We start from the raw sequence: 15,598 nt of genomic DNA on the forward strand, positions 1-15,598 counted from the left end.
GAACAAAAACTGATGCAAGAAAACATCTTGCATACTATTTTGTATAGATCATTTTCAAATTTCGAATGCACCGTAAATATTTCTACCGTGAAAAAAAAAAATAATCTGTGTGCTATGCTTTCTAGTGGCATTATTCATGAAACGCAAGCAGAATTAATTTCTGACAAATCATTCGTAAAACCATTCTTATGTAAATTGTTGTATTGAGTTGAATGTGACTGTTTACAGAACAATGGTTTTAGGAATGTTTTATGAACTTACTGATTTTACAAATGTTATGAATGAGTGTATTTGACACTGTGTCTGTGAAACATTTTCCTACATGAATGAGATTCAGAAAGGATGTGTTTTGGTTTACAATCCACAATTTTTGTTTGGACAGACCAGACATCCACCTGAGCCACTTTCTGACAGAGAGTCAATACAGGTCAATGAGTTTCAAGATAGTGCTGACTCGGAGCTTTCTCTCTCTCTCTCTCTCTCTCTCTCTCTCTCTCTCTCTCTCGTGTGTGTGTGTGTGTGTGTGGTTGTGTTTCTGTCAGGTGTATGACCTCAACAGCGCAGCAGAGAGTGAGAACAGTGTTCCGGGATGTGCCCTAACCGACGGTGTGTGTCTGACCGCTGGAGGACCCTCCTGTGGGTTCCATGGGAAGTGCCTGGGCGAGTGGGGCTCCTTCAGCTGTGATTGCCAACCTGGATACAGCGGACACAACTGTGACAAAGGTAAGTTCACACTTATGGGCTATATATTGATGACCATGTAGGGAATAAAATATTCTGTCATCATTTACTCACCCACATGTCTTTTTAAACCAGTAAGTTATATGGTTTTAGATCAACATGTGGGTGAGTAATTGCTTTCACTGGGAACAGAAAGTTGAGTTGTGCCTGGTTAGGACAAGTGTGTAACTTTATGTGATAAGAGTCTGTCCTCACTGAATGTGAAACTGCAGTTGAATAAGACACAAGCACAGCCCATCAGAACATATTATGTGATTTAATGTAGTTATATGAAGTAGGATTTTAGACCAATGAGCTTTCATGCTGTGCTGGACTACTAAGAGTGTTGCAGCAGAAATTGAAAACAAGAACTTTATCATGTCGTGCCTGGTTAGAACAAAGTTTTGCATTCTGAAATGGTTTTATGTGTGTTACAGCTCTTCCTGAGTGGTCGTTTGAGAAGGAAAGTGTGCTCAGGTACCAACTGAGAGGAGGAGGAAGTCCACGCAAGACTGAAGCTCACCTCCTGCTCAGGACACGCTCCTCTACAGGCAGCCTGCTTAGTATGGCCTCTCGCAACTCCAACGAGTTCATTATCCTGGAAGTGAGTAATATTCACATAAAGAAAATATATATATATTTAAATTTAAAAAAAAGTGTCATGTGAGGCATTTTTTTCTCTCTCAGGTAGTAGATGGGTATCTCAGTGTCCGTGCTAACCTTGGGGATGGTGCCAATTCTCTGAACCTAAAAGGCCAGAGTGTAAACCATGGACAATGGGTCCTGGTTAGCCTTCATCGCCATGACAACATCTTTACTCTGCGACTGGAGCAGGGTGGGGGATCACGAGAGGTCACAGGTATCCTGGGTCAGAAGAAGGAAATAGTGGTTCATCCCTCCAGTGTGATTCTGGGAAACAGTGGCACTCCAAATATCCATGGAGACTTTCAAGGTGAAGTTTCTCACTGCACTTTACCATCATGATTGTAATTTATTTTTTGGTTTTCCAAGCTATTTGTATTTTATCTTCCAAACTTTAGCTTCTTTTCTTTGTTTGGATGATTAAAGCTTAGTATTCAACTATAGTTACTCTGTCCAATTCTAAAAAATGCATTAAGCATTTTCTCCCCATTAAAATGATTACACCAAATAAATTAACTAACTTTTGACAAAGATGATAAGGTTCACTCACTGACTGAAATCATATCAGTGGCCTAAATGTTGATTTATTCTACATAAGGGTGGTCACCCCTCAAGTTGAGTTCACATGATTATGGTTGTGGAATAAATAAGGCCAAGCATGGATGACAAAAATGCCTACTATTGTTATGGCTACTAAATATTGTTTTACAATTGTATCAGTAACTGTAAACCTTTAATTTTGCTTTGCTTGCTGCTGCATCCCCACAGATAGGTGTCAGTATTTAATCCAATACATTTTATTTGTTAAGGAACACAAATAAGAGCCAGCAAAACACACCAAAAATAATTAGTGCACCTTTAAAGGTATAGGTCACCCAAAAATGCAAATTCTCTCATAATTTTCTCATCCTCATGCCATAACTGATGTTTATGACTTTCTTTCTTAGAACACAAACACATATTTTTTGAAGAATATTTCTGCTCTAAAAGTAATCCAAATGACTCCAGTGGTTAAATCTATGTCTTCAGAGGTGATAAGTGTGGGTGATAAATCAGTATTTTTGTCCTTTTTTCACATTCTGAAAGTGTAGATTTATAGTAGAAGATTATTGAAATATTGATCTGTTTCTCATCCAAAGTGATCACTTCACTTCAGGAGACATATATTAAACCCCTGGAGTTGTATGGATTACCTTTATGCTGCGTTTATGTGAATTTTGGAGCTTCAAAGATTTGGTCACCATTCACTTGCATAGTATGGACCAACAGAGCTGAAATATTCTTAAAATCTTTGTTTGTGTTCAGAGGAAAGAAAGTCAAAAACAATTAGGATGGCATGAATATGAGTAAATGATGAGGGAATTTTCATTTTTGGGTGAACTATCCCTTTAAAATGCTTTAGAAGGTAGCTTCAGTAACTTATAAATTAAAAGTACGCAAAATACAGCATGTGAAAGAATAAAGACTATAGCTTTGAAAGGCACATTTGAACTGTGTGTATTACCTACAGGCTGTATGCGGGATGTGAGGCTGAATGGTCACTCTCTGCCTCTGGATGGTGAGGGCACAGAGTTTAGTACAGTACTGGAGCGCTGTGGGGTTGTGGCTGGCTGCCACTCTGATGCCTGCAGTGCCAAACCCTGCCTGAGCCCGCTGTACTGTGTGGACCTGTGGAGAAAACATGAATGCAGGTATGAGCTCTCAGATTAAACTGATTGTAAATTTGGAAAGTAACAATATTGGAGTCTAAATGTTATTTAAATTAAAATGGTCGATATAAAGAGCTTTATATTCATTAGATTCAACAACATATTGTTTTTTCATCACTGTGATGTGCTAAGACTCTGTCACTCGCTCCAGGTGTCCAGCTAATCAGGTTGCGGTGATGGATGAGGTCACAGGTCTTTTGCACTGTGCCCCCTCTCCCTGCAGCCCCACCACTTGTCGTAATGGTGGTACCTGCCAGGCCCACTCCACCAAGAGCTACCAGTGCCGCTGTGCAGAGGGATTCAGGGGCCAGTGGTGTGAGATCAGCCAGGTCAAATCTCTCCATCTCGCTGCACTCAGTCCGAGCTCTATTCTGGCCATCAGCATGTGTCTGCTCGTCTTCTTTGGTAACTATCAAGATATCCTCAAACACACCCAAATATTCAAAGAAATGTGAAACCATTTACACATCCATTTTGCAGACACTTTCGTCCAAAGAGACTTACAGGGCTTTCAATGCATACGTTTGTTCAGTATGTGATTCCTAACATTACCTTTCATTTGTGTTTTAGTTTCAGTTATAGTTCAATAAATTGAGGAATCTGAGGAATCATTTAACTGCATCAGTACATTACAAACAAATGTAAAATAACAGCTCATCACTACTGCCACTTTGGGGAGAAATACGACAGTTGTATGTTAATCCCAGAGACAGTAAAATATGCAGCATTAGCCACAAGCCCCAGTTGCCATTAAGTCTTATCAAAGAGAAACAATTACTGGTCCAGTCATTTACCCACCCTTATGTTGTTCCAAACTTTTATGACTTTTGTTCTTCTGTGAAACAGAAGAGGTTAGACAGTAATCTCAGTCGCCATTCACTTTCATTGCATATTTCAGGCTGTCATTCTGCCATACGAATTTGGAATGACATGAAGCTGAGTAAATTAAGTTTTTAGTTTGGAGGTGAACTGTCCTTTTAACTCAAGTAAAGTCATTTTTATTTGTATAGTGCTTTTCACAACACACATCATTTCAAAGCAGGTTTACAGAAAATTATGCTTCAAAGGAAAAGCTGTAATATAGTAATGTCTTTGAGTCATAATAGTAAAAAAAAAAAACATGATTGTAAATTGTGCCTTAAAATAAATATTTGAAAATAATTATATTTATATTTAGACCCCAGTGAGCAAGTTATGTAATTTGTGACTGTGGCAAGGAACACAAAACACTGTGGGGGCAAGTTCCCCTCTAGCTAAATAGCATGAATATAATGTCAATATTAGTTATTTATGCGTAGTACAAGACAAGATTTAAATTAGTAAACTAAGTAAGTTCTAGGCGCCAATGTTTAAACAAAAAGATATTGTATTAATTGTAAGATTAATGACTAAAATCTTAGAATTTTCATTCTTAATTAACTGCAGAAGTACAATCAGATGCATTGTCTATTGTTATTTGACTGATGAATGATGCAATTCATTTATTACCTGCGTATTCCATTTTAAGAGTCTAGTCCATTCTTTAACCAAGGGATTCAGGTAGAGGTCAGTAAGGTGCACTGCAGTTCGATTCTAAGCTTATGGCAGATTATTTTCTGGTTGAGTCCATCTTTTAAGAAGAATGTCAATACAGAAATCACAGAAAGAGAGGTAAGAATGACAGGGCAGGTCATGTGAATGTGTGTGCACCTCTGACATGTACATTGGTGATGTGACAGGCTGGCAGTGCCCTCCAGGCGTCTCTGCCAGCTCTGACACCCGATCAGGCACATCACAGACAGACACACAAATTCTTATTAAGGTATTACTAGATACAGGCAGGAAGAAATCACTCATCAAGTGAAGCAAAAATTAGAAAAGTGTTGCCATATAATAGGATTGGGTGGGCTTGCGGTGGAGGAAAGATGCCTTCAGAGAAATCTGGCAGCAGATTGGTGGGTTATTTTCAGATTGATCAGCCTTTAATTGAAGAGTGACATCCTGCCATCCATGTACCGCCAAAAGAAGGCAGCAGAAAGCTGGTGATAGAGGATTGAATCCTTAGAGAGAGAGCATTCTCTCTTAGTTTGCCTGACTTTCTGAACATTTACACCCACAGAAACATGCTTACATGATGCTTACACACACACACACATATATGTATATATAGAAATACACACAAGTCCATTTAATGCTGGGCAATCTTTGGTGTGTGTGTGTGTGTGTGTGTGTGTGTGTGTGTGTGTGTGTGTGTGTGTGTGTGTGTGTGTGTGTGTGTGTGTGTGTGTGTGTGAGTGAGTGAGAGAGAGAGAGAGAGAGAGAGAGAGAGCAAATGGTGTAGTGTAATAAACCTTTTGTTTCTTAGTTGGTCATCAGCATATGGAGTGTGGTTAAAGCATGAGGCTGAGGTTGTGGGTTTGATTCCCAGGGGAACATATGGACAAATAATATGTACACTTTGAATGCACTGTTTGTCACTTTGGATAAAATGTATAAAACTGCATAAATGTAATCTTGTATTTCCAAGATGGAGTGCTCGTTTGCTGGTTTTGTCTAGTCCAGGGGCTTAAGTAGCTTTTAACCAGCAAGACCATCTTGGTCAAGCAGTTTCAACAGAAAGACCATTCTGATTGAGCAACTACAGTATACAAACTAAGTTGTATAGAATGAGTATGCTGGTCCATCAGCTAGATACCACCAGACCAGCACTTACAGCATAAACCAGTGTGAAACTGCCAGTGTTGTAAATATAATAAAAGCTACACAATAATAAAATGAAAGCATTTAGTCAAGTGAAATAAAACTAACATAAAGCATGAGACAAACTTAAATACATTTTCATGACTCCAAAACTAATTAAAATGACGTAAAAAAATGACTGTATTATACAATTTTAAACCTTTGCAACCCGTATTCATTAAACATGTATATTCAGGGTTCCCATGGATCTTGGAAAACCTGGAATTTTGCTATGTATTTTCCAGTCATGGAAGAGTCATATTATTACAAAATAATTTTTTGTTCAGGAAAATATTTAAGTATATTAAAGCTGTTTGACTGCATGGCTAACATGATTTTTGTTACATGTACAAAAACATGGTAACGTTACAGACTAGGTTTAGGTGTCAAATATACAAATTCATATAGTATTGTCACTGCCGGTGGTTGCACATTAAGAAACAACGTCAACAGTTGACTGTCATGAACATTCTCTGCTCATCTGCTGTCATCTATGCTTTGCTCCAACTAAATAGTTCATACATTACTGTTGTGATAACTACAAAAACATTTGAGTTTTAAACCTCAGACAACGGTCGAGACTGCTGATTATTTTGAATATGAGTCCACAACCCGAGGTGATAGCTTGGTGATGCGGCCTTTACACCTCGTGATGTGAATTAATTTTCAATAATAAATGAACGAGTCTGCTTATACCGTGGTTACCACATGTAGGTCCCTATGATTTCCTTTATGTGTAAAACGGGGACAGAATCACTGAATCCAGTCATAAAAATTGTATTAACTATAAAACGCGGAATGTTTCGGAATTTGACATATTTGAGATGAAAAAAGAATGTGTAAATGCACAAATAATCAAATTAAAGTTGTGATATGTCCTAGTGTAATTATTAAACTGCAAAAGGCTGTGATTTAATTAAATAAATATATAATCTGTGTGCTTCAAAATGAATGTGTGTGTGATCAATTCAGAAAAAATAACCATTCAATAACCATAGTATACATACATCATGACCTCTCATGTGTTTGTTTTTTGCTTAAATATTACACCCGTTGGGCACATAAAATGTCCTGGAAAAATGTGCTTTGAAAAGCATGGGAACCTGGATATTTTGATAGACCGAAATTATACCGTAAACCATGTCATGGAGTAAAAAATCACAAAAGCTAAATTTACTCTTGCATTAACCTCTCTTTTTGTCTCACTCTCTCTTTGCCCTCTGTAGCCGTGCTCGTGGCAGTGACCGTTTGGAACCAGAAGGGCAGTCGTAATAAGTTCCGGAAACGTGGGGTATACCACATCCCAGCGGAGCACGAGAGCTGGGAGGACATCCGAGAAAACATCCTCAACTACAACGAGGAGGGAGGAGGAGAGCAGGACCAGGTATTGCATTAATACAGGCCAGCCAGGGGAAGATATTGATTTACCGTCACATAAACTCAGGTCAGGGGAATTACTTCCATCAGAATCTTTTTTCGTGGTGGCACTGTTACTCGCCTCAACCTGGGTGGCGGAGGACAAGTCTCAGTTGTCTCCGCTTCTGAGACTGTCAATCCATGAACTACTCTTTAAATTAGAGGAAAATATTAGGTCAATGTAAATGATTGACAAGAATAACAAGCCCCTAATCCCAACCTAACTGTAACCTCACCCTTTTCTGATTAACTGATATGATTTTGTTTCAGGACCAAAAAAAGATGTTAATGTCCTATTGGCAAATCATGTCAAAAAGAGAAAATCAACAATCTGATTAATAGGCCTGATACTTGAGTGAAAATACAGTAATATAAGTGACTGGTTTGGAACAGCTAGTTGGTGGTCTATTTTGTTAGGAAAGACATATTTATAAAAATATATTTATGTTGTGGTTAGGACACTGGCATGGGGTATTGGTCAGCTGGTTTGTCCCCACCATGCATGACTAGCTAGACCATCTTGGTCCACCAACTTTAGCAGGAAGACCATGCTAGTTGACCAGCATAGCTGGACCAACTTTAATGGGAGAGTTCACCCAAAATGAGAATTGTCATAATATACTCCCCCTCATGTCATTCAAAATCTATATGACTTTCTTTCCTCCCTAATAAAGTGGCAGTGGATTTAAAGCTTAAAAAGGGCCTAAACGTACAACCCCAATTCCCAAAAAGTTGTGAGAGTATGACATTTTTTTATAAAAACATAAAGTAGTGATTTGTAAATTATATTCACCCTTTTCTAAACTGAAAACACTAGAACTACATAATATATGATGTTTTACCTTGTGAATTTCATTTTTCTTTATTTATTTTGTTATGTACAGTAATTTCAAATCAGATCATTGCAACACGCTCCAAAAAAGTTTGCTAAGGGCAATTTAAAAATAATAACAATTTGAGTTAAATTAACAAGGCAATATGAAACAGGAGATGTTAAACAGGTAAGACAATCGTTTCATAGTATATAAGGAGACTCCAAAAACAGCCTAGTCCTTCAAGAGCAAGGATCATTTTAGATCAATTTGCCAACAGATGCTTCAACAAATAATCCAGCAAATTGCGAACAATGTTCCCTAAAGATAAATTGGGAGGATTTTGGGCATTTCACCCTCTACAGTGCACAATATAGTTAAAAGTTTCAAGGAATATGGTCAAATGTCGGTGTGTAAAGGTCAAGACAAAAAAAAAAACAATCTCTGATCCCTCAGACCTCACTGTCTTAAAAAACATCATTCATCTGTAATGGATATCATGAACATGGGCTTGGGATTTTAGTAAACCTTTGTTAGTCAACACCACTTGCTGCTGATTCCATAAATGTAAGTTTTAAGACTTTAGTATGTTAGCCCTACATCAACACTGTCCAGAAGCGCTGCTGACTTCTCTGGGCTCGGTCTCATCTTAGATGGAAATTAGAACAGTGGAACCATGTTTTTTGGTCCGATGAGTCCACATTTAAAATAGCTTTTGGAAAACACAGCCGTCATGTTCTCCGGGCCAAAGAGGAAAAGGACCATCCCAGCTGTTATCAGCATCAGGTCCAAAAGCCAGTGTCTGTATATGCCAGGGGTGCGTCAGTGCCCAAGGCATGGGTAACTCGCACATCTGTGAGGGCACAATTAATGCAGACAGATATGTAAAAATTTTGAAGCAGCGTATACTGCTATCAAGCACCATCCAGGATGTCCCGGGATTTTCAGCAGGACAACTTCAAACCTGCAATCATCTGATTTTAAATGACTGTACATTAAAATAAATAAATAAATAAATGAAATTCACAATGTAAAACATAATATAATGTTCAGTTGTAGTGTTTTCAATATAGCAATGGATGAATGTAATTTACAAATCCCTCCTTTTTGTTTTTATTAGCATTTTTCATACTGTCCCAACATTTTCGGAATTGGGATTGTATCATAAAAGTAGTCCATGCTACTCATGCATTATATTCCATGTCTTCTGAACACATACAATAGCTTCTGTTGATAAATAATCAAAAATGTAAATAATTTTACTGTGAAAATCTTGACGTCCATTATGTGTTCATGAGTGGTTGAAAGCAGGGTTATATTTGTAAACTAAGAAGAAAACTATGGATTTAAAAACATTTTCCTAAACTGAAATGAAATAAACATTGCAAGGTAAATGAAAAACTAAACGAAACTAACAACAGCTATTGAAATACTAACTTAAGTAGAATAACAATTATCAAAAATAAATTATTGTTTTCGTAAACATTGTGCACTCACTCATCACGCAGTGGAATAATCTGACCTGCAAATGGCGATATAGCATAAAGGATGGCTGGTAGGAAACGTATAGCGAATGCATTTTCAGTTCCAATCATATGAATTGTGGTGTTGAAATTGGAAAAAATTCCACAAACCTGAAAGTGCATTTGCAGAGCAACCATCGTGATGCGTACATACTATACATGGCTAAATATGCGGAAAGGAAGAGTATCATCGATACTCCTGAATGAAGCCTGGTGCTAGTAGCTCTCAACTTTTGAAACATCAGATTCTCGCCTCATGTTTCCAAAGATTGACGTTTGGGCGACAAGTTCACTTGAATATAAGGAATGCGAAAACACATTTGTAAATTTGTTTGTTGAGACTGGTATGTCCAATAGACTGTGTAATTCGGCTTCGTCCAAAACTTTTAATGCTGCTCTTGACACAAACTAATCCCATGATTGCATTAAAATGTAAACGATAACTCGGTGTAAAGGCTGAGAGTGATGCGCAAAGTGACTAACCTATGTGTAGATGAATGGAGTATAACACCTTTTGACTGCTTCATTTTTGGGTAACTCTGGAAGTGTTTTGATGTTTATAAAACTATATTCACTAAAACTAAAACAAAAATGTATAGCAAATTAGAAAACTGTACTAAAATAAAAACTCATCTGAAAATGCAAAACTAAAATATACTTGGTTGAGAGAAGTTTGTTCACAGTTGCAACAATTTGGGTTCTTATTAGTGCTAAAGCACATAAGTAATTCGGGGTTTGGAATGACATGAGGGTAAGACAATTGTAATTTGTTTTAAACCTCAGACAAAAAATGCTAAATGCCATTAGATATAAGGACAATGCTGATTACTCTAAACAGGTCATTGAACAGCAGTATATCACCAATTCACCTGTCAATATCGGCATTGATCAAAGTCTTCATTCTGATACTTCCACGCAACTGAAACCCTCCTCATGTGCCAAACAGAATGCCTATGACATCACAGAGCTGAAGAGGCCGTTGTGCTCCAGCCTGTCCCAGTCTTCATCCTGCACCACCGCCCCCCTCATCAAGTCCTCCCAGGGCTCCCAGGAGGAGGTCCACCCCTGTGGAAACATCACAAATGGAGCTATCCTATCCTACCACCACCACGCCAACTGCACTGTCCAATGCTCCGTGGACTTCAAAAGCTACGTGTCACGCATCATTTGGGAGGCCGACAACGACAGCCTGGCCTTCCCCATGGACACCTATCATGTGTATAGCATTGAGGGAACAGGCTCCACTGCTGGCAGCCTCAGCTCTTTGGAATCAACCATCTCAGAGGAGAATTTCAGCTACAACTCCCTACGGCACTGGGGCTCTAAGTTTGAAGGCCTAAGTGAACTTTATCGCCGACCAGAGCTGGGCATCCCTTATATGGATACGATGCAAAGCCAAAGCCAGGTTCTCCCTGTAAACCAGAGCCTGGAACAGCATCAATAACTCGACAATCCCAACACTTCAAGCCCAGCATTTCTTTGTGTTTGTGTTTTACAGCCATTATTGGGTTCAAGTTTTAACACAAAAAAAAATATATATATATATATCTTATGAAACTATGTTCCTGTACACTTGTGATACATTCACAAAGCTTTAAAGGTGAGGGGCAACTGGGGTGGGAGAATTGTTTTGTTTTATTTATTGAGTGCTGTTTGTGTGAAATATTCAATGTACTGTATTTATTTTTTTTCTCTGAGATGTTCTTAAAATAGGGAACAAAGCCAGCAAACCACCACTTGTCCTGTCATTATAAATATGGTATGGATTTAAATCCAATGTGTCACAAGGTGCATTTCAGTGAGCATACATGACTAAGGGGCTGTTCAGATCAAACATGTTCCTGCGTAAAAAAAAAAAAAAAAAAAAAAGCTAGGCAACGAATGGAACAAAATGCAGGTGTTTCGAGGTGCATATTTAATAGTTCAAGATCCTTTCAAGACTGTGCATCTGCACAGAACACTGATAAAACAGCATCTGTCAAGCACATTTACATAGAAAGGATGTTTAAAAAAAAAAATGCAAAAACATGTTTGGTGTGACTCAAATGCTGCATTCTATTCAACTCCATTTATAAAATTCAGATTTTTGTAAAGTTGCAATGCAACCTCGCTTATCGTCAGACTCCCACCTTGTGCAGAAATCTACAACATCAATTTAGCAAAAATGTGGGTGTTTGATTTCACACGAACATGACCTGTGGAGATAAACTTCACTGTTGCATCAGGTGCATCAACTAATCAAATTTCAAGTGTTTTCATGATCATACAACCTGTTTAGCAGATGTCTGCATATAATAAAATGCTAGAAAGTTGGCATTTTATTACTTTATATGCCATCTTCCAAGCATCGAACGACAGAACATTGTTATACTGTTGGAAATCTGAAGTAGGAATATTTCAAATCCAACTTTGAATGGAATGCAGCATTACTCTCAGCAGTTTTACGATCAGAGCATAATGTTTTGCAATTCTACACTTGACAAAAACAATCCTGTTTAATGGACCCATTTGCACTAGTGATGAATGCCCACCTCTGAATTTTTATTTGGAAGCATACATTTGCCAAAAGAGGGTTATGAAGAAACTTCAGAGGTGACTGATGTGCCAATGAATCAAAAATCTGCCCATGCAAAGAGTGCATATTACCTTCTGTCAGTGGCTGAATTAAAAATTAAAACATCTGCCATGAATATTCATTACGTAGGCATTTCTGGTGGTGTTGGGGTTCTTTTCTTTCTTATGGAAGCCCTGAACCACATTGTGGGGGGGTGGGGGGAAATTTTCACTAGGTGATTTTTTTTTTATTATTTTTTTTTTTTTAGGAGCCTTTGTTCCTTTTTTCCTATTTAGTTTTTTTTCTCGGGTCAAAAAATAAATAAAATAAAAAACACATATAACTTGTGTGTGTGTGTGTGTATATATATATATATATATTTTATTTTTTTAAATCAAAAATACTTTTTTCCTCTGACAATGTTTTGCTCTAAAATTAGCATGCGGTGCCAACCTAAGCCTCCAGGTGCCACTATCAGTAAGCAGGAAATCTAATGATGACAAGGGGACTGTTGATTTACAAACAAGAATGTTTTGCTTTCTTGAGTATGTGTTGCCTCTTGAGGAAAAAAAATAAATAAAACATAATTAAATGAAAAAAATTTTAGTGGAAAAAAATAAATCTGAGAAAAGAATTCCAAGAAAAAAACTTTTCAAAATAAATTCTGTTAAAAAATAAATTTATTCCTGAGAACTACAAAAGCAGAGATGTTTTATATTTATTAATTTTGGTAGGACATAAGCTCAGAGAAAAACTAAGATGCATAAAACAAAATTCACCTAGTGAAAATTTTTACCTTGTGGTTCAGGGCTTCCATACTTTCTCTTAGTGGGACATAGTGTCATAATGCCAACCATTTCTGATTCTGGTGTGCTAAAACATGGTGACATTGTCATGGATACTACCAGATGAATGTAGTGTGTTAAATCAGAATAATGGGCCGGGTTGAGAATCCACTGTGTGAAAGTTTAAAAAATTCAAAAAACAATTAATGTCAACAGACGCAGCGCAGATACAATCACAAAAACGCTTATAAATATTTTAAATTGCAATATACTTACAAAATATCTGTATAGCTCTATTTTTATTGATGTGAAAATCAAGAATATCCATGTGCAAAAATGTCTAACCTTTATATTTTGTATATTAAGTCATAAGAGGTGGTTTCTCGTTTAGGTTGGCAAGGTAAACCCCTCAAATCTCTGTAAATTACATACACAATTTTTGTCAACTGTATGTTTATCATAAATGGCTGAACCTATATAAAGAAACAAATTGAGGTCAGCTCACACATGGCCACTTCCTTTTCCACAAGCTGGCCTGAGAAGACCAAGCAAGGTCAGTTCATGCTGCTTGTGAAGCTAATAACAAGAGCATGAGGTCATTGCCACAAGGGTTGATAGATGACATTGAATTTTCCTTACAGCACATCACAGCCTTGTTGTCTGCTCATTTGTATTGGCTATAGAGCCTTTGTCCAAGCCGTGTAAATAATGTATATAAATTAATACTTTTCTAGGAACCTAACATCTGATATTCCTTTTTGTATATGAATTTTAATAAATGAAATGTTTTCCTTGAGCTATCACTCTCCGTGTGATTCTTTTGTCCTCAAACTGAAAGCAATTATGTGTAATTTCCCAGTCCAACAGAGCACACATCAACGTGACACTCAACATATTAAAAAATATAAAGGGACATTATTCTGTGGAGTTTTACTGCCTCTTTGTGGTGGCTTGCAGTAATTACAGGCTGTTTTCTTTTTCTCTTTAGACCAATTACGTCATATCTTGTTAGTAATCAAGAAGTCATTCATATAGTTGCCTTTTAATGTATATTCTTTTCCACTTTCCAGTCATAAAAGTAAATTTTTTTACTTGTTGATATATAATTCTTTTTAAATATTTTTTATAAGCATTATGCGGTGGAGATGTAAATTAATATTCTAGCTATTACTTGTTTATTTAAACCTTCACATCATGACGTCATTAGTTTGATATATTTATACAGCCATATTTATATTATATATATTATAAACAACAAAAATAGTAAGAGTAATGCCATTTCAAACTTTACTCATAAACATTATAGGCCATGTTCGGAATACCATATTATTGATCCTATTTCTGCAGTATGTTTACTGTATAGTATGCTATTTTTCTGTAGGCCTATGCGTGGAATACCAGAGTTACCTACTGCAGTAACTCCTGGTTACGAAGTGCCCTCGAAACTGTCAATTTTGGATGTTTCTACAGCCGTGGCCAAAAGTATTGGCAGTGACAAAAATTTTGTGTTTTGCAAAGTTTGCTGCTTCAGTATTTGTAGATTATTTTTTCACATATTTCTATGTTATACTGGAAAACAATTATAAGCATTTCATACATTTTAAAGGCTTTTATTGGCAAAAATACTCAATATACCCAAAGAGTCAATACTTACAGTGTTGGCCCTTGTTCTTCATAACCTCTGCAATTCGATCTGGCATGCTGGATATCAGCTTCTGGGCCAAATCCTGACTGATGGCGAGCCATTCTTGCCTTATTTGTGCTCTGAGTTGATCACAATTTGTAGGCTTCTGCTTCTCCACTCGCCTTTTGAGGATTGACCACAGGTTCTCTATGGGATTAAGATCTGGGGAGTTGCCTGGCCAAAGATCCAAAATTTCAATGTAATGATCTCTGAGCCACTTCATTATCACTCTTGCCTTGTGACATGGTGCTCCCATCATGCTGGAAAATGCACGGATCATCACCAAATTGCTCCTGGATCGTTGGGAGAAGTTGCTCTTGCAGGACATTTTGATACCATTCTTAATTCATGGTAGTGTTTTTGGGCAGAATTGTGAGAGAGCCCACTCCCTTGGATGAAATGCAACCCCACACATGGATGGTCTAAGGATGGTTCACTGTTGACATAACACAAGACTGATGGTAGCGTTCACCTTTTCTTCTCCGGACTATTGATTTTCCAGATGTCCCAAACAAGCGGAAGGGGGCTTCATCAGGGAAAATAACTTTACACCAGTCTTCTGCTGTCCAATCTTTGTACTTCCTTCAGAATTTCAGTCTGTCCTTGATGTTTTTCTTGGAGAGAAGTGGCTTCATTGCTGCCCTTCTTGACACCAGGCCATTGTCCAAAAGTCTTCGCCTCACTGTGCATGCAGATGCACTCACACCAACCTGCTGCCAATATTGAGCAAGCTCTGCACTGGTGGTGACACGATTCTGTAGCTGACTCCTCAGGAGGAGATGGTCCTGGTGCCTACTGGACACTCTGGGACATCCTGAAGCCTTCTTCACTGCAGTTGAACCTCTCTCCTTGAAGTTCTTGATGATCCGGTAAATGGTTCTGTCAGGTACAATATTCTTTGCAGCAATTTCCTTGCATATGAGGCCATTTTGATGCAAAGCGATGATGGCTGCATGTCTTTCATTAGAGGTAACCATTGCGAACAAGAACACAATGATTGGAAGCTCTTCTTCCCTCCTTTTATAGCAATCAATC

At 37.7% G+C, this 15,598-nt stretch overlaps 1 protein-coding gene across 1 annotated transcript in view; it reads left to right on the forward strand.

Annotated features, from left to right (window-relative positions):
* si:dkey-22o22.2 (neural-cadherin) overlaps positions 1 to 13,665 on the forward strand; it is a 216,671-nt gene extending 203,006 nt beyond the window's left edge. Inside the window, exons 27-33 of the mRNA XM_052143327.1 lie at positions 543 to 723; positions 1,158 to 1,324; positions 1,408 to 1,672; positions 2,873 to 3,053; positions 3,223 to 3,476; positions 7,016 to 7,173; positions 10,487 to 13,665. Coding sequence (XP_051999287.1) covers positions 543 to 723; positions 1,158 to 1,324; positions 1,408 to 1,672; positions 2,873 to 3,053; positions 3,223 to 3,476; positions 7,016 to 7,173; positions 10,487 to 10,984 — 1,704 coding nt within the window. The 3' untranslated portion in view covers positions 10,985 to 13,665. The remainder of the gene's footprint in view (positions 1 to 542; positions 724 to 1,157; positions 1,325 to 1,407; positions 1,673 to 2,872; positions 3,054 to 3,222; positions 3,477 to 7,015; positions 7,174 to 10,486) is intronic.
* The last annotated feature ends 1,933 nt before the right edge of the window (positions 13,666 to 15,598 follow it).

The sequence above is a fragment of the Xyrauchen texanus genome, chromosome 15 (assembly GCF_025860055.1).
Source record: "Xyrauchen texanus isolate HMW12.3.18 chromosome 15, RBS_HiC_50CHRs, whole genome shotgun sequence".
NCBI lineage: Eukaryota > Metazoa > Chordata > Actinopteri > Cypriniformes > Catostomidae > Xyrauchen > Xyrauchen texanus.